At 41.6% G+C, this 27,703-nt stretch overlaps 1 protein-coding gene across 4 annotated transcripts in view; it reads right to left on the bottom strand.

The window, feature by feature from the left end:
* LOC137344713 (disco-interacting protein 2 homolog C) overlaps positions 1–27,703 on the bottom strand; it is a 515,123-nt gene that overhangs the window by 209,152 nt on the left and 278,268 nt on the right. For all 4 annotated transcript variants that reach the window (XM_068007846.1, XM_068007860.1, XM_068007854.1 and 1 more), the window contains exon 2: positions 4,869–4,940. In XM_068007846.1, the coding sequence (XP_067863947.1) occupies positions 4,869–4,940 (72 nt within the window). The remainder of the gene's footprint in view (positions 1–4,868; positions 4,941–27,703) is intronic.

The raw sequence follows: 27,703 nt of genomic DNA, 5'->3' as shown, positions 1-27,703 counted from the left end.
TCCTCCCACTAAGTTTGGCTACCTTATATGTCCTTGTTTTTAGTCGGATACTATCCTTAATTTCTTTACTTAGCCACGGAGCGGAGCTAAAACTTGATAGAGTTTTTTGATGAGGTAACAGAGAGGGTAGATGAGGGCAATGCAGTTGATGTGGTGCATATGGACATTCAAAAGGCGTTTGATAAAGTGCCACATAATCGGCTTATCATCAAGATTGAAGACCATGGAATAAAAGGGGCAGCAGCAGCATGGATACAGAATTGGCTAAGTAACAGGAAGCGGAGAGTGTGGTAAACGGTTGTTTTTCAGAATGGAGCGAGGTGTACAGTGGTGTTCCCCAGAGGTCGGTGCTGGGACCACTGCTTTTCTTGATATATATTAATGACTTGGACTTGGGTGCACAGGGCACAATTTCCAAATTTGCAGATGACACAAAACTTGGAAGTGTAGTGAATAGTGAGGAGGATAGTGATAGACTTCAAGGGGATATCGACAGGCTGGTGGCATGGGCGGACACGTGACAGATGAAATTTAACGCAGAAAAATGCGAGGTGATACATTTCGGTAAGAGAAATAAGGACAGGCAATACAAACTGAAGGGCACAATTCTGAAAGGGGTACAGGAACAGAGAGATCTGGGGGTATATGTGCATAAATCGTTAAAGGTGGTAGGGAAGGTTGAGAAAGTGGTTAAAAAAGCATACGGGATCCTGGGCTTTATAAATAGAGGCATGGAATGCAAAAGCAAGGAAGTCACGATGAACCTTTATAAAACACTGGTTTGGCCACAACTGGAGTATTGTGTCCAGTTCTGGGCACCACACTTTATGAAAGATGTGAAGGCCTTAGAGAGGGTGCAGAAGAGATTTACTGGAATGATTCCAGGGATGAGGGACTTTAGTTATATTGATAGACTGGAGAAGCTGGGGTTGTTCTTCTTGGAACGAAGAATGCTGACAGGAGATTTGATAGAGGTATCCAAAATCATGAAGGGTCTAGACAGAGTAGATAGAGAGAAACTGTTCCCATTGGTGGAAGGGTCAAGAACCAGAGGACATAGATTTAAGGTGACTGGCAAAAGAACCAAAGGTGAAATGAGGAAAAACTTTTTTTTTACACAGCAAGTGGTTAGGATCTGGAATGCACTGCCAGATTGGCAGAGTAGAGGCAGATTCAATTATGGCCTTCAAAAGGGAACTGGATAAGTATTTGAAAGGAAAAAATTTGCAGGGCTACGGGGATAGGGCATGGCTAGCTGGATTGCTCTTGCATGGTGCCGGCATGGATTCGATGGGCCAAATAGCCTCTTCCTCTGCTGTAAGCTTTCCATGATTCTATTTATCTACTCAGCCACTTTCAATTTGCTATCTCTTTCACCCACATTACATCAACAATGATAATGAAGCAGTCCATGCCCACATGCAGCAAGACCTGGACAACATCTGGGCTTGGGCTCATAAGTGGCAAGTAACATTCGCGCCAGACAAGTGCCAGGTAATGACCACCTCCCCTTGACATTCAACAGCATTACCAGCACCGCATGTCCCACCATCAACATGCTGGGTGTCACCATTGACCAGAAACTTAACTGGATCAGCCACATAAATAGTGTGGCTACAAGAGCAGGTCAGAGGTTGGGTATTCTGCAGCGAGTGACTCACCTCCTGACTCCCCAAAGCCTTTCCACCATCGACAAGGCACAAGTCAGAGTGTGATGGCATATTCTTCACTTGCTTGGATAAGTGCAGCTCCAACAACATTCAAGAAGCTCGACACCATCCAGGATGAGGCAGCCCGCTTGATTGGCACCCCATCCACCACCCTAAACATTCACTCCCTTCACCACCAACGCACCGTGGCTGCAGTGTGAACCATCTACAGGATGCACTGCAGCAACTCGCCAAGGCTTCTTCGGCAGCACCTCCCAAACCCGCGACCCCTACCAACTAGAAGGACAAGGGCATCAGGTACATGGGAACAACACCACCTGCACGTTCCCCTCCAAGTCACACACCATCCTGACTTGGAAATATATCACTGTTCCTTCATTGTCGCTGGGTCAAAATCCTGGAACTCCCTACCTAACAGCACTGTGGGAGAAACCTCACCACACGGACTGCAGCGGTTCAAGAAGGCAGCTCAGCACCACCTTCTCAAGGGCAATTAGGGATGGGCAATAAATGCCGGCCTCGCCAGCGACACCCACATCCCATGAACGAATAAAAAAATAAATAAATAACTAAGTAAAAAAACAATATTCAGGTTTAATGGGAAGGCTGCAAATAGTTTTCACTAGCTACTGCCTGGCTTAATAATTCAGACTGAACCGAAGTTACTTGATGTTTCCTGATCAGCACCAATACTTCACGGTTTGAATGTGACTGGCTGGAAAATCTACTTTCATCCAACAAAAACCTTTTTTTAAAAAAAAGTTCTAAAATGTGTTGAGAGACGAAGGAAGGAGAATAAAGGCAAGGAAATAGTTTAAAACTTTTAAACTATGGGGAAGTAGGTATTAAACTAGATATCCAAGAGTAATATTGAAGAAAATAAAAAAGAGAATTGAGAAATGAAGAGAGTAGGTAGTTAAAAAACAATGACAGGGTGAGCACAGATAAAAGATTTAAATTTTAAAATGAACTTTATTTCAGGTGTTTAAGTTAAAGGCTTGGGTTAATAATAAAGTACTGTTATATTAGAGCAAGTTAATTACAGTAATACTCTATTATCAGGAACCTTCCAAAAGTCTGAGGGTTAACAAGCTATCATTCTGAAAGAGTGTTTCCAATACAATATGCTAACAATCATTTGCATTATGAAATCTGAGCACCGATTGTGTACATTGCAACAGTTTAAAAGATCTGCAGAGAAAAATCTGCAGTCAGTCAAAAAAATTAGCTGTATCTATAGGATGGGCTAAAGGTGCCCAACAGTGAATACATTTATTTCCAAATGAGGCTCTAAAGATAATGAAATTTTCTTGCTGATCATTAGTAACATCTGATCCTGCTGCCCTCTGCTCCTTGTCCCGAGTCTCTGCCCAAGACCCAATGATCCCAAGTGTGCAGATTAAAGGTTAACAGTGTCAGTATACACACACCATGTCACTAAGATCGATCACTGTCAAAAGAGATTCAGTGTCTTTAAAAACCGATGAAATTCAGAAAGAAAGGTTTTCATTATTAAGCTATTGTAGCTGACACGTGCACACAAAATCAATAGGATTCTGGACCACAGCAGCTCTAAATCTCCGATATAAAACAGATGGTGAAAAGATCACACTGCAGTGCTATAGAGCACCTGCTGGAGCGGACTCTGTTCTATAAAGTGTACGTGTCTTGGCCGAGCAGGCTGTTGTCTTAAGATCAGAACCGATCTGTAAGGCTTCGCCCTAAAAAGGACAATCTCTACAAATCAGAATCAAAAGGAGAAAAAAAGTAACCTGCAAATTCAGCCAATTCTTTTTTTTAATATTTGTTCCTGGGATGTGGCCCACACTGACTATGCTACATGTATTGCCCATCCCTAGTTGTCCTGATCAGTTGGTGGGTGGGCCTTCTCTTTGAACTTTAGTCCTTGTGGTGATGGTGATCCCACCATGGGGCTTGGTGGGGAATTCCAGGATTCTTATCCAGCAAGATGAACGAACAGCGATATAGGGTGGTGTGCTACTTGGAGTAGAACTTGGAAACGATGGTGTTTTCGCAACATTGCTGCTCTTGTCCTTCTCGGTGGTAGAGATCGCGGGGAGGGAGGTGCTGTGAAAGTAACCTTGGTGAGTTCCCGCAGTGCATCCGGTGGATTGTAGATTGTACATACTGCAGCCACAGTGTGCAGGTGGTGGAGCGGGAGGATGGTGAGTCCAGTGGCAAGGGTACCAATCAAGCAGACTACACTGTCCTGGATGGTGTCGAACCTCTTGAGTATTGTGCAGATGCACCCATTCAGGCAAGTGGTGGGTATTCCATCACACTCCAGACTTGAACCTTGTCCATGCTGGATAGGCAGTGAGGGGTCAGGAAGTGAGCCACTCATCGCAGTGCCCGGCTTATGTCTGCTCTTGTAGCCACAGTGGCTGGTCCACTTCAGCTTTTTGTCAATGGTGACCCACAAGGTGGGGCACTTGGCGATGGTGGTGCCTTTGAATATCAAGAGGAAAGTACTAGACTTTCTCTTGTTTGTGATGGTCATTACCTGGCACTTCTGTAGCACAAATGTTACTTGCCACTTGTCAACCCAAATCTGGATGTTATCCAGGTCCTGTTATAGGCTGGCATGTACTGCTTCATTATCAGATGAGTTGTGGTAAAAACATTAGAACTGGAAAGAGAGTTACTATTTCTGCTATTTTAAAATCCTAATAAAAATTCTACAAAATACTAGAACTACATTATTGTTCCAGGGAAGGTTTGGACTGTTTGAAGAAGTGTGATCCTGCTAAATGAAATATCAAATCCTTTGCCTTCACCGTGACTCCATCCATGACCAATCACACAAGTCTGCTGAAACCCCAGTATTCTCAAAAATATGAATATAGTATTCAGATATTAAATAAACTGGGAGTATGCCACCGGCTGCTCACTATTCAACATTCCCTGTTATTTTACAACTCTCAATTGGTTGCAGAGCACTGATATAGATAACATAATATCAAGTCATTTAAACACAGTTTATATTGTGGGGAAACACTAAATCTACTTTTAAAATTACGACGTACACATTCATATGAGCTGAAATCTTTTTTGCAAATCCATTCTTTGAGAATTCGGTGGCTTATTATCTGCATCACATATCATTTTGATCTCAGATATTAAATAATGTTCATGCTGTTAAATGGTTACCCTTTTTCTACAAATGACTTAACATACCTGGAGGTTGTGGTAGGTAAGCCCCAAGCAGTTTGGATTTCTTCTTTTCGTACCCTTTCTGTGTGATGTCCCCTGCAAATGAAAGAAATCAAGTATTATTAAATGAAAGCACGCAGTATATATTACCGCACTGAGGTCTGTTATGTTTCCATCACAACAGCCGCTTTGACACTTCTCATCAAACCAGGCCAAGCTGGGTCATGGTCTTCAGAAATCCTTATCCACACAGTGATCATTTTGCTAAATGAAACCTATTGTAATTTGTTTCAGTAGGACTGGGCAGGCACTTGCGCTTTAAATCCTCGCTGCCTAGTCATCAGCAGCTTTCCAGAATAACACAGGTACTTTCATTAAAGCAATCAACAATGAATTATGCATTAGCTACAGGCTTGCAATCGCTGTCAAAATGAATTTTCTGCCAGGTCCAATCATTTCTATTTAATAAAGGCAGAAAGTTCTGGAAATAGACAGCATGTCCATCAGCATCAGTAAAGTAAAAAAAAAAGATAGGTTAACATTTTGGGTAAAGACCTTTTGTCAGACCAGGTCTCACAAAGGATATCTGATCAAAATGCTAACTTATCTATTCCCCTAACCTGCTATGTGTTTCCAACATTTTGTGTTTTCATTTCAGTTTCCAACATCCAAATTAAAAAAAAAATTCTATTTAATTAGTTGTTAATTATATTACATAGAATTTTACAGTACAGGAACAGGCCATGCGGCCCAACTGGTCTATGCCGCTGTTTGTGCTCCACACGAGCCTCCTCCCACCCTACTTCATCTAACCCTATCAGCATAACCTTCTAATCCTTTTTCCCTCATGTACATATCTAGCTTCTCCTTAAATGCATTTCATTCAAACATAACCCTGAAAATTTTCTGTAGTGATTGCTTTCATGTTAATTTTTACTGAGGACCATTTCAATCCTTTGGGTCGGGATTATATTTTTCCCCTCCATGGAACCTAACATTGCTGTTAAATTTAACTCAAATTTTAAAAATCTCGCATAAGCCAGAAATTCCTGGTAGACCCTAACCTGCTTTCAAAAAGAAAAAGTTACATCAGGTGAACGAAGATGTTTTGTTGTGTGCCTAAGTAGCTTGCACTGCAGCTTGTGAAGCGGCAGTATTCTAAAGAAGGGCTTGTATGGACAGCAGCCTGTTGGATCCTGTCCCTTTTGTGATTATCATAACCTAAATTACACCCAATGTATCAGAAAACTACTAGCACTTCTACAATCAGAGTAATATGAAAATAATGATCACAGCCCGTTACCCCAAGGAGTTTACTTTAAAGTCATCCAGTGCAGCTTGTCCTCTACGTCTTCTCCAAATCCACATCTGCACACATATATTTCAGTTTAACATTTATCTACAAGATTTTCATAAGCACCAACCTTTCTGGATGTGTTTTCTACTGTACACCTTTAACCCAATTTCTGCTATTTCCCCTCTCCCTCCCCAAATAAAATCAGTAAGAATCCTGCTGTGGAATATGATTAGTTATGTATACTTCTCACTCCTCAGTGGAAAATGTCAGACGCGTCAGAACTCCAGCATGAGTCCCTAAATTAACCTCCCCCAGATACGTCAGTCAGGATAAAGTCTCTTAATATGATTTCCAATTAAATTATACACAGCTATAAGCTAGAAGTTTCTCACGGTTCACACAATAAATGGAGGCACTATGGTTTTGATGTTTACTATCTTAGACAAAAGCAAAGCACAACAATTGTTTTTCTAGATCCTGAATTCTGAAGGAGAAACTAGCCTGCCAATTTTTGTCAAAATGTATCCATAATCATTTTGAAAAAAAGTTGTACTGGAATTTCTGGCTGATGATTTTTTAAAATGTAAACTTTTGACCATAACTATGAAAAGTGGAATCTAATACAATACATTTTCTTAAACCCTTTCCAAAGAACATTACATTTTCTTAAATCCTTTCCAAAGATGTAGTAGTTTAATATAAAAATCTCTTAAGAATCTAGATCAATATAAGTATGAAGCTGCTTTCAAAGACATACAGATCATAAAAAATTACTAAATGATAGGCTACTTAGCATAATTATTAATTTAAAGTATAAAGTAGTCATCTTTTTCAAGGAGAGCTAAACCAAGTTAATACATGACGACTAGATTAAAAACAATTCGTATTACAAAATGTTCCAAGATATAAATTCATGCATATCATAGTAGGTACAGCACAGGAGGCAGCCATTCAGCCCATCGTGCCCGTGCCGGCTCTTCAAAAGGTCTATCCAATTAGTCCTATTCCCCTGCACTTTCCCCGTAGCCTTGTAAATTTTTTCCCTTCAAGTATTTATCTAATTCCCTTTTGCAAGTTACTATTGAATCTGCTCCACCACCCTTTCAAGCAGTGCATTCCAGATCATTACAACTCACTGCATAAAGAAATGTTTCCTCATGTCGCCTCTGGCTCTTTTGCCAATCATCTTAAATCTGTGTCCTCTGCTTACTGACCCTTCTGCCACTGGAAACAGTTTCTCCTTACTTACTCTATCAAAAACGTTCATGATTTTGAACACATCTATCAAATCTCCCCTTAACCTTTTCCGTTCAAAGGAGAACAACCCCAGTTTCTCCAATCTCTCCACATAACTGAAGTTCCTCACCCCTGGTGCTGTTCTAGTAAATCTCTTCTGCACCCTTTCTAAGGCCTTGACATCCTTCTTTATGTGTGGTGCCTGGAACTGAACACAATACACCAGCTGAAGTCTATCCAGGTTTTATAAAGGTTGAGCATAACTTCCTTGTTTTTGTACTCTATACCTCTATTAATAAAGCCCAGAATCCCATATGCTTTTTAACAGCCTTCTCAATTTGTCTTGCCACCTTCAAAGATTTGTGTATGTGCACCCTCAGGTGTCTCTGCTCCTGCACCCCCTTTAAATACCATTTAGTTTATATTGCCTCTCCTCATTCTTCCTGACAAAATGTATCACTTCACACTTCTGTGTTAAATTTCATCCGCCATGTGTCTGCCCATTTCACCAGTCTGTCTATGCCCCTCTGAAGTCTATTATCCTCCACATTGTTTACTACATTTCCAAGTTTCAAGTCGTCTGCAAACTTCAAAATTATACCCCCTATACCCATGTCCAGGTCATCAATATATATCAAAAAGAGCCACTGTAAGCTTCCCTCCAGTCTGAAAAACAATCGTTCACCAGTACTCTCTGCTTTCTGTCCCTTAGCCAATTTTGCATCCACACTGCCACTGTCCCTTTAATCCCATGAGCTTTAATTTTGCTAACAAGTCTATTATGTGGTATTTTATCAAATGCCTTTGAAAGTCCATATACACATCAACTGCACTACCCTCATCAACCCTCTCTGTTACTTCATCAAAGAACGCAATCAAGTTAGTCAAACATGGCTTTCTTTCAACAAATCTGTACTGACTTTCATTGATTAGCCCATACTTTTCCAAGTGCCAATTAATTTTGTCCCAGATTATTGTCTTAAAGTTTCCCCACCGCCGGTGTTAGGCTGATTGGCCTGTAATTGCCGGGTTTGACCCTCTCCCCTTTTTTGAACAGTGGTGTAACATTTGCATTCCTCCAATCCTCTGGCACCATCTCCATATCTAAGGAGGATTAAAAGATTGTGGCCAGAACCTCCGCCATTTCCACCCTACTTCCCTCAGTGACCGAGGATGCATCCCATCTGGACTGGGTGACTTTTCTACTTTGAGTACTGCCAATCTTTTAAGTACCCCCCTCTTTATCTATTTTTATCCTATCCAGTATCACTACTACTTCCTCCTTTACTGCTACAACGGCAGCATCCTCTTCTCCAGTGAAGACAGATGCAAAGTATTCATTTAGTACCTCAGCCATGCCCTCTGCCTTCACAAGAGGATCTTCTTTTATGTCCCAAATCAATCCCACCCTTCCTTTGACTATATGAACTGACCCTGAATCTTGGACTTTACTTTCTTAAAATATGCAACATATGCACAAAAATGTTAAGTTTTGTATTTTTCATTGATGGAAAAATTGCTGAAAATCTATGCCAAACAAAATGCATCATCTGAGATGGTCCAGAATGGTCAAAAACTAGATATAAATTCACACATTTCTGTCAGATTATGTATCTTTTTATATTATTAAATTACTGTAGGTACAGTCTTCCTAAATTCAAAATCATAATTTGTCATCTCAAGGGAGGGAAGGGAAACACCTAAATACACTGTCATTTTAAAAATCTATTCCTTTTTCATCAGGTGATCATTTCCCATTCCATTGTATCACATGTAATTTCAGTGCAGAGGCAGGCCATTCAGCTCATTATGCCAGTGTTGGCTTTACATTTAATCCCATTTGCCTGTTCTTTCCCAATACCCTTACAGAATTTTCTTCCAGTGTTGTACCTAATTCTCTCAAACTCTGTGATTAACTCAGCTTCAGTAGCAATTGTGGTAATTCAGTCCATATTCTAACAACATTTTGCATTAAAACATTTCTTCTAACCATTATACTTCAAGCTCTGAAAGGAATGCCAATGTACGCTACCACTGGGGGAATTAAATAAAGAACATTGTACGGCGCGAGTATTTTGAAGGAACCACTCATTTAGCTCTGCTGTGTCATTTTTGCTATAAATTACATCTGGGTTTCAGATATCTCAGGAAATCTATTTATATTAAATTAGGTGAAAGGGCACTTTACTGCACAAGAACTTGTAAAGATCAAATGAACTAGAGTGGCAGTACCTTAAATATTTCATACAAGTTTTGTTTTTAATCTTGTTTATTATCTTTGCACAATTTAGAATGTAAACATCAAACAACTAACTATATATATATATATATATATATATATATATATATACACACATACACACACACACAGACATACATACATAGACATACATAAATAAATAAATATATTTCACTTAAAACATCATTGCTATCTTCCTCAACATGCAATTAGTGGACCAACTCTGTTGCTTTTCAAAGCATTGGCCAACTCAGATGAAAATTCATATTTAGCATTTTCCCTAGAGAACAAGTTCCATCAGATTTATCCAGACCAGCGCAAGAGCAGGAAGAGGACTGTCAAATCACTCTCAGCACTGCTGAAGCACGTCTCCCCTTCCCTCATCATTGCTGAGCAAGCAGCAATACCTTCTATTTGCCTGAAGGCTGAACCTAACCACCCTCCTCCCAACTAAAAGCAATTTTGCAAGCTTTTAAAGGAAAAGAAATGGAATATAAAAAAATTGGGGATGTTTGCTTCAGAAGAGTTGATGGGGGTGATTTAATAGATGTGTTTAAAATTATGAAGGGATGGTACTGGGTTTCCTCTGGTTAAGGGGTCCAGATTGAGGAAACATGGGCATAAGATTAAATGAAAGAGATGTAGGACAAAGAAGTTTGGATTTTCAACAGACCAACCAGACCATCGCTTAGCCAAAAGTTACCTCAACAGTCAATACACCACATCCAACTGCTCACTACTCCTTTTCACAAAGGCACTCTGCCCTCTTGTGGAGCTGGTTCATAAAGACGTACCCTTTTCCTCCAACCCTCTATGTCCATACTGGCTTTCTTCATCTCCTACCCCCTCAAGTCAACATGGCACACTTTTCTTCCTCTCCAACTCAGTTAAGTTGGTGTTCAAAAGGGCACATTCCTTCCTAACCCACCACAAAGCTTCTCCCCTCGCTCCCTCCCCATGCACTGTTACCAGCTTCTGCCCCTCTCTTCTTCATTTCATTACCACCCATCTGCCTCCACTTCCATCAACATCCATCCCTTTCCCTCCCCTTCATTACCATCCACCCCCTTTCAATGTCATCCATTTTTCCCCTGCCTGCTTGTAGGTGCAAGAGGAATGATTTTGAAGTTCGCTGATGATACCAAATTAGGGAGCATGGCCAACAGTGAGGAGAATTGCAGGAGAAGATAGATTAGTAGAGAGCATTTAGGTGGCAGATGCAGTTGAATGTAAAGGAATGTGAAGTAATACAATGAGGAAAAAAGTATACCTTAAATAGCAAAATTCTTAACAGAATGAAGGAATTGAGAGATCTACTGATACACATTGATAGATCCTTAAAGGTAGAACAGGTAGAAAAGGCCATAAAAAGAGGTTTACATAGAAAAGCATTGAACATAAAAGCAAGGGATTGATGTTGAATTAATACAAGAGATTGGTTAAGTCAGGTAGGAATTTTGCTTGCAGCACTCCATTACAGAAAAGAAATAACAGCCATGAAAAGGGTACAGCAAAGATTCACGAGAATACCAGAAACGAGAGATTGTCTTGATATAATCTTGAAAAACTAGGGCTTTTTTTTTTACTAGAATAGAGAAGATTAAGAAGGTATTAACACAGGTTTTCAAGATTATGAAAGATTTTGAGAGGGTAAATGGTGAGAAATTGCTTTCACTATTTTGATAACAAAAGAACAGGAGAACCAAGGAAAAAACAAGATTTTTTTTTCGGTAGAGGTTTATTAGAAATGGATTACTGTATTACAAGTGCCTATTGAAGTAGATAGTAGATCATCTAAAGGGGAACTAGTTATATAGTTGAAAAAGAATATAAAAGAGTATTTGAAAAGGGCAAGTAAATGGAATTAGAGTAGGTAACTTCAGTTGAAGTGCTAACACCAGCACAGGGTTAAAAGACTTGGTTCTGTGTGATTCTAAATGGTAGCCATGATGTGGAGATGCCGGTGATGGACTGGGGTTGACAATTGTAAACAATTTTACAACACCAAGTTATAGTCCAACAATTTTATTTGAAATTCACAAGCTTTCGGAGGCTTCCTCCTTCCTCAGGTGAATGTTGTGGAAATGAAATCCTCGAACCCTTCGCATTTATAAATCACAGAACAATACCTGGTGATTACAGACAGTAGTCTTTCCAACTGCCCGTTGCCAAGGCAATCACAGTGTGCAGACAGAGAGGTGTTACCTAAAAGGCCACCGAATATACAAACCACCAAAAAAAAGAGGCAGAAACATAGAAAAGATAGCAAATGACCCGTTATATTAAAAACAGATAGCATTTGTTCGCTGGTGGGGTTACGTGTAGCGTGACATGAACCCAAGATCCCGGTTGAGGCCGTCCTCATGGGTGCGGAACTTGGCTATCAATTTCTGCTCGACGATTTTGCGTTGTCGTGTGTCTTGAAGGCCGCCTTGGAGTATGCTTACCCGAAGGTCGGTGGCTGAATGTCCTTGACTGCTGAAGTGTTCCCCGACTGGGAGGGAACCCTCCTGTCTGGCGATTGTTGCGCGGTGTCCGTTCATCCGTTGTCGCAGCGTCTGCATGGTCTCGCCAATGTACCATGCTCTGGGGCATCCTTTTCCTGCAACGTATGAGGTAGACAACGTTGGCCGAGTCACAGGAGTATGAACCATGCACCTGGTGGGTGGTGTCCTCTCGTGTGATGGTGGTATCTGTATCGATGATCTGGCATGTCTTGCAGAGGTTTCCGTGGCAGGGTTGTGTGGTGTCGTGGACGTTGTTCTCCTGAAAGCTGGGTAACTTGCTGCGAACGATGGTCTGTTTGAGGTTGGGTGGCTGTTTAAAGGCGAGTAGTGGAGGTGTGGGGATGGCCATAGCGAGGTGTTCGTCGTCATTGATGACATGTTGAAGGCTGCGGAGAACATGGCGTAGTTTCTCCGCTCCGGGGAAGTACTGGACAACGAAGGGTACTCTGTTGGTTGCGTCCCGTGTTTGTCTTCTGAGGAGGTCTATGCGATTTTTCGCTGTGGCACGTCAGAACTGTCGATCGATGAGTCGAGCGTCATATCCCGTTCTTACTAGGGCGTCTTTCAGCATCTGTAGGTGTCCATCGCGTTCCTCCTCGTCTGAGCAGACCCTGTGTATTCGCAGGGCCTGTCCATAGGGGATGGCCTCTTTGACGTGGTTAGGGTGGAAGCTGGAAAAGTGGAGCATCGTGAGGCTGTCCGTGGGCTTGCGGTAGAGTGAGGTGCTGAGGTGCCCGTCTTTGATGGAGATTCGTGTGTCCAAGAAAGAAACTGATTCTGAGGAGTAGTCCATGGTGAGCTTGATGGTGGGATGGAACTTGTTGATGTTATCGTGTAGTCTCTTTAGTGATTCCTCGCCGTGGGTCCATAGAAAGAAAATGTCGTCGATGTATCTGGTGTATCGTGTTGGTTGGAGGTCCTGTGCAGTGAAGAAGTCCTGCTCGAACTTGTGCATGAAAATGTTGGCGTATTGGGGTGCGAATTTGGTCCCCATGGCTGTTCCGTGTGTTTGGGTAAAGAACTGGTTATCGAAGGTGAAGACATTGTGATCCAGGATGAAGCAGATGAGTTGTAGGATGGCGTCTGGAGATTGGCTGTTGCTGTCGTCCAGTACTTCCCCGGAGCGGAGAAACTACGCCATGTTCTCCGCAGCCTTCAACATGTCATCAATGACGACGAACACCTCGCTATGGCCATCCCCACACCTCCACTACTCGCCTTTAAACAGCCACCCAACCTCAAACAGACCATCGTTCACAGCAAATTACCCAGCTTTCAGGAGAACAACGTCCACGACACCACACAACCCTGCCACGGTAACCTCTGCAAGACATGCCAGATCATCGATACAGATACCACCATCACACGAGAGGACACCACCCACCAGGTGCATGGTTCATACTCCTGTGACTCGGCCAACGTTGTCAACCTCATACGTTGCAGGAAAAGGATGCCCCAGAGCATGGTACATTGGCGAGACCATGCAGACGCTGCGACAACGGATGAACGGACACCGCGCAACAATCGCCAGACAGGAGGGTTCCCTCCCAGTCGGGGAACACTTCAGCAGTCAAGGACATTCAGCCACCGACCTTCGGGTAAGCATACTCCAAGGCGGCCTTCAAGACACACGACAACGCAAAATCGTCGAGCAGAAATTGATAGCCAAGTTCCGCACCCATGAGGACGGCCTCAACCGGGATCTTGGGTTCATGTCACGCTACACGTAACCCCACCAGCGAACAAATGTTATCTGTTTTTAATATAACGGGTCATTTGCTGTCTTTTCTATGTTTCTGCCTCTCTTTTTTTTGGTGGTTTGTATATTCGGTGGCCTTTTAGGTAACACCTCTCTGTCTGCACACTGTGATTGCCTTGGCAACGGGCAGTTGGAAAGACTACTGTCTGTAATCACCAGGTATTGTTCTGTGATTTATAAATGCGAAGGGTTCGAGGATTTCATTTCCACAACATTCACCTGAGGAAGGAGGAAGCCTCCGAAAGCTTGTGAATTTCAAATAAAATTGTTGGACTATAACTTGGTGTTGTAAAATTGTTTACAATTCTAAATGGTATTTAAGTATGCTGCCTTCAATACAGATGCAATGACATCCAGTTACAGACAGGACGGCACTCATTTGTCCAGCCACCAGAGATAAATGGCACTTTCCGAGAGAAAAGTCGCATCCCCTGATTGGGCCATGTTTTTACTTACTTCTACGCATAGGATCTTTCTCTGCTTGGATTGTTTCACATGCAGCATGTCACCATTTGCAGACAGACAATCCCTAGTGATCAGGTACAGACTGAGAGTCTTTGCTTACATTTCTGTACAGTATATTGCCTGCAGTGTCAGTCTCATGTGGACATCTCTCTGTGGGATGTCACTATTAGAAACCCATAAGACCCAAGAGATCAGAATTTCACTACAGTGCCCAGGCTGACTAGTGTGTAGTTTTAAAAAATTTCTACCTGTCTGGTTTAAAAATGAAGACAGCGAATATACCCTATTAATCAATCTTTATTAAATGATAATAATGAGACTACACCAGTCTATCATTTCCAACACTATAAACTAGAAAGGTTCCACGTTTGATCTTCAGTCTCTGTTGAGTTAGCTAATCTCAGTCAAACTAGCAGTGGTGAATGCCAGAATTGGACTCAGTGTCCTGGGCCAGGGAAGGGAAAAAAAATCTGCTGGGGTTCACGATCCTGTTAGCTATCTCATGACTTCCACTAGCATCTGATGATAGGAAAGGTCACGTTAGTGTTGCAATTCTCCCCACTCTCACCTCACAGTCAAACAGCCTGCTGGCAATCACAATCCAGGCTCAGGCATAAACAATGGCATGATAGCTATGACCTATCAGCATTCAAAATGTGCAGATGACACAAAACTTGGAAGTGTAGTGAACAGTGAGGAGGATAGTGATAGACTTCAAGAGAAGATAGGCAGGCCCTGGAGAGGGTGCAGAAGAGATTTACGAGAATGGTTCCAGGGATGAAGGACTTCAGTTATGTGGATAGACTGGAGAAGCTGGAATGGTTCTCCTTGGAACAGAGAAGGTTGAAAGGAGATTTGATAGAGGTATTCAAAATCATGTAGGGTCTAGACAGAGTAGATAGAGAGAAACTGTTCCCATTGGCGGAAGGGTCAAGAACCAGAGGACATAGATTTAAGGTGATTGGCAAAAGAACCAAAGGCGACATGAGGAAAAACTTTTTTTTGCACAGCGAGTGGTTAAGATCTGGAATGCACTCCCTGAAGTGGGTGGTGGAGACAGATTCAATCGTGGCATTCAAAAGGGAATTGGATAAGTACTTGAAGGGAAAAAATTTATTGGGCTATGGGGAAAGGATGGGGGATTGGGACTAGCTGGATTGCTCTTGCAGAGAGCCAGCACAGACTCGATGGGCCAAGTGGCCTCCTTCTGTGCTGTAACCATTCTATGATTCTAAGATTTATGGAACTGTATTCCATTGACAGGGTTTGGGGGGCGGGTGGAATTGGGAAAGAATATGGAGAGAAAAAGCATCCACATACCTTCCACTTCATATTCAATCTTACTGCGATTTGATTGTGTTCTTCATATAAATTAGTGAGGTTTCCCAATGCAGCCCATTCTGTGATCACCCAAGTCAGATTGAGACACATACAACATAAAGCTTATTCCACTTAACGTACCACATAATGCCGAAGAAATACAAGCTATAAAGAGCCATGGGATACAGTTTATATCCCACAAATGGGCTGACTTCAATTACGAGTCATGTCCCACAGTTTATCATAAAGTCTGCTGCAAACAGAATGCATAAAGTGGAAGCACTTAAAATTAAAATGATGCAAGTCAGATGTAAATTTTAAATGAAAACTTAAATGGATGCAGATTGCAAAGTGGGTTTAGTGACACCACTGTGAAACTTTCTCTTGTACACCTGCTGTCTGTTCTCAATCCATAAACCCCAAAATAATTTGTTGATGACACCATCACGTGGAGTAAACTGGGATCCGTCCCTAGGTTACTCAGGCCACTCACCTTGTGTAAACATTGTGAAATTCTGCTCAATGAATTGGGTGGGTGGGAATGCTTTGGACAGTGATATCATTCACAAAACTAGAGTGGAACTTCACATCAATCACAGGAGAGAGTGAGTTCGACACAAAATGGCTATTTCTCTGGCTGGTAGGGCCAAAACATAAATTGCTTCAAGTAAGTATACCACTATCTCCCTCGTTAATATTTAGGATTATGGGGCAATTCAGCAGACCACACTTTCCCTTTACAGACACAAAGTTTTGGGTAGATTTTGGTAACCGAATCATGTGATCAGTTAGTACTTCTCAACGTCTGGCAGGACCTGCAATCTGATCAAAAAATAACAGCATCACAACAGTGATCTCCAAAGTTACAGTTCATTAATTAAGTAATGATTTACAGTTAATGAAATTCAATTTTTTGTTTATTACAACTCATTACAGCCTAAATGTGTTGCTCTTAGTCTTCCAACTGTAATACAAGTACATCACAACAGACTGGTAAGCTGTTAAACAGAGTGGTAAAAAATACAACTCTGTCCAGGTAAAATTCAGCAATTTTATTTTAAATGTGAATTTAAAATAAAATTGCTGGACTATAACTTGGTGTTGTAAAATTGTTTACAATTGTCAACCCCAGTCCATCACCGGCATCTCCACATCAGGTAAAATTCATTCACCCAACTCATTGATATTCATCAAAACAAACACAAAGATAAAAACTAAGTCTCTATTACTGGACATTTACTTTACCTGATGAAAGAGCATGAAGATTCTTCCTGGGTGTTATATGCCCCTGGTTTTAAAAGCCTAACCTAATAAAAACTTCATTATAAAACATGTGCTCTTTAGACTTTGATTAAAACAGCTCCAAGCTACAGAACACTGACCAATGCTTAAAAAGCAATCTTTGATTGGGGAAATGAATAAAGCTGAATAGTACTATCAATCTGTGGCAAAATTCTTTATTTTATACTTGTATATAGTATGATATTCTGCAGGTATTGCTTACACAGATTTAAAGCTCACACCAAACATTTCTGTTCAACTCTTGCTGGCAATTAATTTCTAATTTTGTAATGTTCACCAAAGAGTATTAGCAGAAAAACTTTGATAAATATTACAAGTTTATTTTTTTTAAAAATAGTTTTGTCATTGAAAGTAAACAAATTCAAGAGCTGAAATTTGGCCAGTAATGACGTGATTATTCATTCAGACAACAGACAATAACGACCTCATGTCATGTTACTTCTGGCTTCTTGGAATACACTGAGTCACTTTCTACTGCAGCCCTTTTATCATTCTGCCTTCATCCCAAGGGATCCCTCGCTCACCACAAAGACTGCTTTCAGCTACCAGCCATCTCCAACAGATTATTGTTCCTTCATCTCGAGTACCAAATTCAATATTACTTAGTTGACAGATGGCTTAAAAAGAATAAAACCCTTTCAGGAAAATAGTGTGATTCAGCCATTCCCAGATACAGTACTCTGATAAAATCACAAGGCTTCGCTTGCTGCAGACAGTATATCCAATATTTTTGGCATTGCCCTTCAGGAACATTTTTCATCAGGTCCCATGTGGTTCTTGGTTCAGTAGACCATTCACAACCCTGTCTTGTCAAATGAATTGCAGAAAAGACACCTGTTAGACGATGCTGGCAGGGCCAGTGGGTTCTCTGCAGCGTTTTACAGTGCGTCAGCTGGATAGCCTATCATCACATACATTGTTCAAAACAAAGTTCTCCGCCACAACTGGAACATTTTAGTGTTTGTAGGATATAATATTTTGTCCAGAGATTGTGCTCTAATCCATATTTCCAGCTCAGGCTTGATTAAAGTTAACTGACCACAACTTAAACTGTACATAAAATGTACGACTACCATAGGCTCAATTAGATATTCCTGTTGCCAGCCAAACATGATCACACACGTGAAAATTTTTCCTAGAACATTGCATTGGTGAACATACATACAGTAAAATGCTCTGCTCTTGTATTGTTGAAACACCAATACGTTTCTTAGTATCAAGTATGTTGTAGCATAGAAGGAGGCCATTCAGCCCATGCCGGTTCTTTGAAAGAGCTTTCCAATTAGGCCCACTCCCCTGCTCTTTTCCCATAGCCATGTAATTTTTTTCCCTTCAAGCATTTATCCAATTCACTTTTAAAAGTTACTATTGAATCTGCTTCCACCACCCTTTCAGGCAATGCATTGCATTCAGGCACTTATTCCATCTTGTACAGGTAGTTCCACTTTCCTTAATTATTTGCCTCAAGCAAAGATACCATATTATATGCAATATATAATATTTACTACCTACAGCAGCACTCCTTTTTTCGTGTGTCACCATTTCTATGTGGTACCTCGATAGGATTTCCCACTATTTAAGTGAGCAGCTACCAGCTGTCCGACAGTCACACCTGCGGCTTCAAGCAATACAGCAGATGAAGCTGCAGAACTTCCAACATTGCTCAGCACCAATACTTCTGCTAAGTTCCTAAACAAATCTTATTTTTCTTTTTCTAGCTCAGCCCATCAAGAAATCACGTAGGTTTTTATTTTAAAAATTGCCTTAATTGAAATGTTTAGTGCTGTATTCTTTCCATTCAAAAGTCCTATGTCAACAGTGCCTACGGGTTTTTCAATATTAATTGAGTCCATTTGTAACTGCACTGCCACAGTAGCGCTACTTCATACATGTAAAAGATAACAGCAATCAGTAGCACATGACACTCCAGAAAAAGTGCATTTCAGTTGTACCTGCAATGTACATAGAATTACATAGAATTTACAGCACAGAAACAGGCCATTCGGCCCAACTGGTCTACGCCAGTGTTTATGCTCCACATGGATCAGCTGAGGCGGCGGAGCAGAGGAGCGGCCCATAAAAAGGCGGGAGTCAGGAGCACAGGATCAGCTGAGGCGGCGGAGCAGAGGAGCGGCCCATAAAAAGGCGGGAGTCAGGAGCACAGGATCAGCTGAGGCGGCGGAGCAGAGGAGCGGCCCAGGGGAAGGTGGCAGCGGCCAGGTTCATGGCACCGTGGCTGGCTCTGCTGCACAGGAGGGCAGGAAAACGAGTGGCAGAGCTATAGTGATAGGGGACTCGATTGTAAGGGGAATAGACAGGCGTTTCTGCGGACGCAACCGAGACTCCAGGATGGTATTTTGGCTTCCTTGGGCAAGGGTCAGGGATGTCTCGGAGCGGCTGCAGGACATTCTGGAGGGGGAAGGTGAACAGCCAGTTGTCGTGGTACATATAGGTACCAACGATATAGGTAAAAAACGGGATGAGGTCCTACAAGCTGAATTTAGGGAGTTAGGAGTTAAACTAAAAAGTAGGACCTCAAAGGTAGTAATCTCAGGATTGCTACCAGTGCCACGGGCTAGTCAGAGTAGGAATGACAGGATAGCTAGGATGAATACGTGGCTTGAGAGATGGTGCAAGAGGGAGGGATTCAAATTCCTGGGCCATTGGAACCGGTTCTGGGGGAGGTGGGACCAGTACAAATTGGACGGTCTGCATCTGGGCAGGACTGGAACCAATGTCCTAGGGGGAGTGTTTGCCAGTGCTGTTGGGGAGGGTTTAAAACTAATGTGGCAGGGGGATGGGAACCGATGCAGGAAGTCAGTGGGAAGTAAAGAAACAAAAGGCAGTAAGGGAGAGTGTACAAAACATGACCGGACAGATGGTCTGAGAAAGCAGGGCAAAGACCAAGGGAAGTCTAGATTTAACTGCATTTATTTCAATGCAAGAAGTCTGATGGGCAAGGCAGATGAACTCAGGGCATGGATGGGCACATGGGACTGGGATGTTATAGCTATTACTGAAACATGGCTAAGGGAGGGGCAGGACTGGCAGCTCAATGTTCCAGGGTACAGATGCTATAGGAAAGATAGAGCAGGAGGTAAGAGAGGAGGGGGAGTTGCGTTCTTGATTAGGGAGAACATCACGGCAGTAGTGAGAGGGGATATATCCGAGGGTTCGCCCACTGAGTCTATATGGGTAGAACTGAAAAATAAGATGGGAGAGATCACTTTGATAGGATTGTACTACAGACCTCCAAATAGTCAACGGGAAATTGAGGAGCAAATATGTAAGGAGATTACAGACAGCTGCAAGAAAAATAGGGTGGTAATAGTAGGGGACTTTAACTTTCCCAACATTGACTGGGACAGCCATAGCATTAGGGGCTTGGATGGGGAGAAATTTGTTGAGTGCATTCAGGAGGAATTTCTCATTCAGTATGTGGATAGCCCGACTAGAGAGGGGGCAAAACTTGACCTCCTCTTGGGAAATAAGGAAGGGCAGGTGACAGAAGTGTTAGTGAGGGATCACTTTGGGACCAGTGATCATAATTCCATTAGTTTTAAGATAGCTATGGAGAATGATAGGTCTGGCCCAAAAGTTAAAATTCTAAATTGGGGAAAGGCCAATTTTGATGGTATTAGACAGGAACTTTCAGAAGTTGATTAGGAGAGTCTGTTGGCAGGCAAAGGGATGTCTGGTAAGTGGGAGGCTTTCAAAAGTGTGTTAACCAGGGTTCAGGGTCAGCACATTCCTTATAAAGTGAAGGGCAAGGCTGGTAGAAGTAGGGAACCTTGGATAACTCGGGAGATTGAGGCCCTAGTCAAAAAGAAGGAGGCGGCATATGACATGCATAGGCAGCTGGGATCAAGTGGATCCCTTGAAGAGTATAGAGATTGCCGGAGTAGAGTTAAGAGAGAAATCAGGAGGGCAAAAAGGGGACATGAGATTGCTTTGGCAGATCAGGCAAAGGAGAATCCAAAGAGCTTCTACAAATACATAAAGGGCAAAAGAGTAACTAGGGAGAGAGTAGGGCCTCTTAAGGATCAACAAGGTCATCTATGTGCGGAACCACAAGAGATGGGTGAGATCCTGAATGAATATTTCGCATCGGTATTTACGGTTGAGAAAGGCATGGATGTTAGGGAACTTGGGGAAATAAATCGTGATGTCTTGAGGAGTGTACATATTACAGAGAGGGAGGTGCTGGAAGTCTTAACGCGCATCAAGGTAGATAAATCTCCGGGACCTGATGAAATGTATCCCAGGACGTTATGGGAGGTTAGGGAGGAAATTGCGGGTCCCCTAGCAGAGAGATTTGAATCATCGACAGCTACAGGTGAGGTGCCTGAAGATTGGAGGGTAGCAAATGTTGTGCCCTTGTTTAAGAAGGGCGCCAGGGAAAAGCCTGGGAACTACAGACCGGTGAGCCTGACATCTGTAGTGGGTAAGTTGTTAGAGGGTATTCTGAGAGACAGGATCTACAGGCATTTGGAGAGGCAGGGACTGATTAGGAACAGTCAGCATGGTTTTGTGAGAGGAAAATCATGTCTCACGAATTTGATTGAGTTTTTTGAAGGGGTAACCAAGAAGATAGATGAGGGCTGTGCAGTAGACGTGGTCTACATGGACTTCAGCAAAGCCTTTGACAAGGTACCGCATTGTAGGTTGTTACATAAGGTTAAATCTCACGGGATCCAAGGTGAGGTAGCCAATTGGATTGACGACAGAAGACAGAGGGTGGTTGTAGACGGTTGTTTTTCAAACTGGATGCCTGTGACCAGCGGTGTGCCTCAGGGATCGGTGCTGGGTCCGCTGTTATTTGTTATTTATATTAATGATTTGGATGAGAATTTAGGAGGCATGGTTAGTAAGTTTGCAGATGACACCAAGATTGGTGGCATTGTGGACAGTGAAGAAGGTTATCTAGGATTGCAACGGGATCTTGATAAATTGGGCCAGTGGGCCGATGAATGGCAGATGGAGTTTAATTTTGATAAATGTGAGGTGATGCATTTTGGTAGATCGAATCGGGCCAGGACCTACTCCGTTAATGGTAGGCCATTGGGGAGAGTTATAGAACAAAGAGATCTAGGAGTACAGGTTCATAGCTCCTTGAAAGTGGAGTCACAGGTGGATAGGGTGGTGAAGAAGGCATTCAGCATGCTTGGTTTCATTGGTCAGAACATTGAATACAGGAGTTGGGATGTCTTGTTGAAGTTGTACAAGACATTAGTAAGGCCACACTTGGAATACTGTGTACAGTTCTGGTCACCCTATTATAGAAAGGATATTATTAAACTAGAAAGAGTGCAGAAAAGATTTACTAGGATGCTACCGGGACTTGATGGTTTGACTTATAGGGAGAGGTTGGATAGACTGAGACTTTTTTCCCTGGAGAGTAGGAGGTTTAGGGGTGATCTTATAGAAGTCTATAAAATAATGAGGGGCATAGATAAGGTCGATAGTCAAAATCTTTTCCCAAAGGTAGGGGAGTCTATAACGAGGGGGCATAGATTTAAGGTGAGAGGGGAGAGATACAAAAGGGTCCAGAGGGGCAATTTTTTCACTCAAAGGGTGGTGAGTGTCTGGAACGAGCTGCCAGAGGCAGTAGTAGAGGCGGGTACAATTTTGTCTTTTCAAAAGCATTTGGACAGTTACATGGGTAAGATGGGTATAGAGGGATATGGGCCAAGTGCAGGCAATTGGGACTAGCTTAGTGGTTTAAACTGGGCGACATGGACATGTTGGGCCGAAGGGCCTGTTTCCATGTTGTAAACTTCTATGATTCTATGAGCCTCCTCCCTCCCTACTTCATCTCACCCTATCAGCATATCCTTCTTTGTCTGTGAACTAACCGCCTAACCGACATCAACCTGAATCTCCTGAGTATTTTGAACCATGAGAGAGCAATTTTTTTTTAAAAAGTGAGAATGACAATTTTACAGTTATGTTATCAAAATGTTCAGTAATTGTTTTATTTTTGCAACATTAATATGTTGTATACATACCCCACATTAAAGAGGTCTAATAGACAGAATCTCTCCTCGTTTCCTATTCTTCGGCCGAAACATTCAAAAAAGTAAAAATGAAAAAACAAATCACTGACAAATAAGTTGTGGTATAATTGGAATACTTATCACCAAGGAATAGAACATAGTATTTACCCTACAGGTGAAGGAGGTCTAATCAAAACTTCCCATAGTCTCCGTGAACTGGATAAATATTGCATTCTAAGCTCAGCGTTGAGTACATTGTATAAACACCACAGAAAATTCCGTTAACTTTGTTTCACGTCGGCAGTTTAGCTTAGTTCCAATTTACTGGGAGTAAAATTCAATTTTGGTAGTGGCGGTAGCTGATTGACCCCCCATTCATGCACCCCACTTGATTAAAATTGGGCGGGGTGTATAACAGGCAGCTGATCTGCTACCACTCATTTTGATCCCCAGAAATTGAAATTTATCACCACTAGGTCAACTCTTGACAGATAATGTATATGCTCTATATGCTTTTACTGCTTCTCAGTAAGAGTTTCTGGCATGAGCTCATTCAGTTACAATTTATTTAGACCTGCTGTACTGCTTTATCTTTTAATAAAACTGAATGGGCTTCATTTAATAGGTCAGACAATTTTTTTTATCACGCTAATTGCAGAACTGAATATCGTAGCAATTGAGAATTACAGAGAGAAACAGAGCACCACTAAAAAACATTTCTTACAGCTTCCGGTTAATCAGTTTTCCCTGTGGAGTTATTGCCTAACTAGACTTTGAGAGGGAGAAAACTGCACTACGTACCACTAGGTTTAGAAAAAACGTCCTATCTACTGAATGTAAATAATTCTCTCTTTTTAAGTGAGATTTTTACAAACAGTTTTCATGCTCCATAAAATCAATCAAAATAACGACAGTTGCAGTGGTTTATTTTAAGAAGTCCTGCAATGCTACACACGGAAACAATTCTGGTAATCCACGGAATCATGCCCTTTTTAGGTGTTCAGCATGAAGCAGGCCCTGCTTGAAACCACTAATTTTTTTTTTACAAAGGTTACCCTGCTGGGTATTTTCTGTTTTAATTTCAGAATTCCAACATTTGCAGCTTTTTTTTTTGAATAGTACACTGTTTAATTCATGCAGACATAAAATTCCCATTATGCATTTTCAACTCAATTAGCTAAATATCATTACTAAGTTTGGTTAAAAAAAATTATGTTTATGCCTAACTTGGGTCACAAGTTAATTCTTACAGTTGCTTGCATTAATATATGCAGGCACAGTTTCCAGCTCAATTAACATCGAAAGGAACCATCTGCATGAAGAAAACAAGACCCTCACCAAGTTTGGTGAAATGTACTAAATAAAAATTAATTATTGAAGTGATAAGTTGGAGTTCAAGCACAGGACATTTACAGACTAATATTCTTGTATTCTGAAAAGAACCCAGTGAAAGACGAAAGAAAATCATTTCAGGTCTGATGAAAATCTCATTGAACAGTCAATTCTTTTGAGTTGATAGATCAGGCCTCACAGCCATGAGAGCAAGGCACACAGTCAATTCACAGCATACTCATTTTCAAATGGAACTGAAAATATGATGAGCAGCTGTCACTGGTTAAAAAATCTTATTACTGAGGTGGTAAAAGTAACCAGGACAGACAGACACCAGCAAAGACATCCATTAACATAACCATCAATATAGATTAGTGAGAGGAAATTTTAAAATATAACCCACGCGGGTGCAGAGAATCACAGTAATGGAAACTGAACAATTCTTCGGGGGGGAGGAAGAGAAGAGAACAAAATTCCAGAAAGTGCCTCTAAAGCTCCACAGCGAGTTGCATCTCCACTTATACATGACGAGAGCAAAACAAGGTCTTCCCTCAGCATCTCGAATGTGGCATTACGCTCAAAATAAGTGAGAGCAACGTTGACAAAATTCCCTACTGTGAACAATGTTGATAAAATCTTTCAAAAGCAGTCAAAATGTCAGCAGTACATTAGCATAAACTAAAAAAATGGATTTTCAAAAATGTTCAGCTAACCGTTGACAGATTGCAGCAGCAAGTTACTTTTTTTATTACAAATATACATAATAAATTTCATATTCAATTTTTTTCAAATTTGATTTTTTTTCATCCAATGCAGTCAGATTTTTTTCTCAACTGTTATATCATGATAGAGGGAAAACAGATCACACATTATATGTAAATTTAAGACAGCACCATGATATTTGCAATTATAGCAATTAAACCGTACATCTGCATTCCAGTAACACCAACATGGTGACATCAAATATCATGGAGCAGTGCCCATTAGGGTATATGAATTGGTGTACGAATTGGATCTTGGAGTATTATTGATAAACAGATCAGGAAAAGCCATGGTAGGCAAGTCCCTTCTCTGGTGGATTACACCATGAATACAGAAACACCAAGCAATTCAAATCCTAACTTTAAGAGCAAACTAGTCACAGGAATGAGTGACATCTCAATGATCATCAAAGCCAACGATCTGATCACCAGATTTTATACAACCAAATTAATACCATATTGGAACACAAAACGTTTAGCCCAGAAAGGAAACCAAACAAAGCTGGTTTGGCTGGTGCAAGACTTGTAAATGAGTCACCCAGGCATACTGGAAATGAGTCACCTAAGCATAATAAAAAAAAGTGAGATGAAGAATTGTAAAAAGAGTGCCTTTTCATTGAAGGCGGCAGGAAACCTCACGATCACAGCCACTTGCAGAAAAAACTTGATGTAGTGCAACAAATCCCATCAGTGATAGACAGACAACAATCAAGACTTCTGCTCAATTCCAAAATGGCCAGTACAAATCTGCAGCATGAAACATCCATACAATACCAAGGAATCCTAAACTACATCCCAAAATTTGTCAATTACTACTGAGAAATGTTAATGGCACAGTGCCCAAGAACAAACAGGCTATTTTAGGACAATCACGACATACAAATAGTGTTCGAGATGAAAAACAAGTTACTAGAAGGCATCACAGCACAAAACAATATTCATAACATAATGCGCCACAGGCTTCATCATCTGACCCTGTGATTTATGCTTGCACCATCTGTGACAAGGACTGTCACTCAAGAATTGGATTCTTCAGCCACTCACAATGTTGCAACACGGCAAAGTAACTGAACTGCTTTGCTGATTACACCATTGTCTTTTGAGACTGATGGCTGCCAAAAAAGACTTTGAATCTCATCAATAAGACACATGAAGAAACTCCCTCAAAGATCTCCATTTATTTTAGCAGAGCAGACAACTATAGCAATAACTATTTGGCATTTTGAAGTAGATGTGCAAGAAAGAAAAAATGTATATGGTGCCTTTCACTTCCTCAGGGTATCCTAAAGCACTTCACAATTAATGACTTTTTCAAGTGTTGTCACTGTTATTATGTAGGCAAAGGCACCAGCCAATTTGCACACAGCAAGGTCCCACAATACAACAATGAGCTGAACAACCAGCTGTTCTGTTTTGGGAATGCTGGTTGAGGGATTAATGTTGACCAGGACACCAGGAGAACTTTCTGATCTTCAAAACAAAGTAGCATTAAAATGTTAACATCTACCTGTGGCAGTGATCAACATATACAATTCATCGGCAGAACAATAAATAATGAGATTGACACCATTGAAGAGATTGTTTGATTACTAACAAAGTGCACAAAATGAAGTCAAGAAATGTCTATGCCAAATGTGGCCCAATCTCCAACTTACCATTCCTCTCTCAAGTCCTCAAAGGGGTTGTCACCTCTCAGTTCTGTGCCCTTCTCTCAAAACTCCTCGTTTGAAAGCTTCTGATCCAGCTTCCATCATTCTCTGAAATAGCTCTATCCATAGTCATAAACAGTAGATATCATCTATGACTCAGATAGTGGTGCATTCAACTCTCCGCATCTTTGTCAACACCTTCCGCATCTCTCTACAGATTCAACAAAGTTAATCATGCTATTTTCCTCTGACACCTCTCTTCTGTCATCCAGACCTCATATAGTTTAATTCCCCTCCCTCTGAACGTGGCCAGCACAGCTCCACCAATGACTTATCCTCCATCCCCAGCAGTGTCATCAATGGAGTCTCAAAGGATAGATCTTTAGCCCCATCTTCTTGCTCATTTACATGCTCTTCCTCAGTGACATCATCTGCAGGCACAGGGTCAGCTTTTCTCTGCATGCCAAGACACTTAGCTGTATTTGTACTCCACCTCTCTCAAATCACCTCTGTGCTGTCAGACTACTTGTCCAAAATCCATTCTTGGATGAGTCACAATTTCCTTCAGCTCAACGTTGGAAAAGTTGTCTTCGGCCCCCACCATAAACTCCATTCCCTTGCCATTGATTTCAGCTTCTCCCCACCACTGTCTCAATCTGAACCAGACTTTGTGCAGCCTTGGCATCCTGTTGGACACCGAGCTGAGCTCCAGACCACACATCTTTTTTTTAAATCACAAAGACCACATACATTCACGTCTGCAACATTGCCAACCCCATCCCTACCTAAGTCCCTTTGTTGCTGAAACCCTTATACATGCCCCTGTCATCTCCAGACTTGATTTCTACAAAGATCTCCTTGTTGGATTCCCATCCTTTCACTATCCAAAAACTCCAACTCGTCCAAAACTCCCCCGTGCATCCTTTCCCACGCAGGTCATGGGTCATTGAGGACAGGGTGATGGGAGAGTGTGACTTAATCACCCTGTCCGCAACG

This window comes from Heptranchias perlo, chromosome 2, assembly GCF_035084215.1.
Source record: "Heptranchias perlo isolate sHepPer1 chromosome 2, sHepPer1.hap1, whole genome shotgun sequence".
NCBI classification, from domain to species: domain Eukaryota; kingdom Metazoa; phylum Chordata; class Chondrichthyes; order Hexanchiformes; family Hexanchidae; genus Heptranchias; species Heptranchias perlo.
The sequence above is the reverse complement of the archived record's forward strand: the minus strand, read 5'-3'. Positions and strand labels throughout refer to the sequence as shown.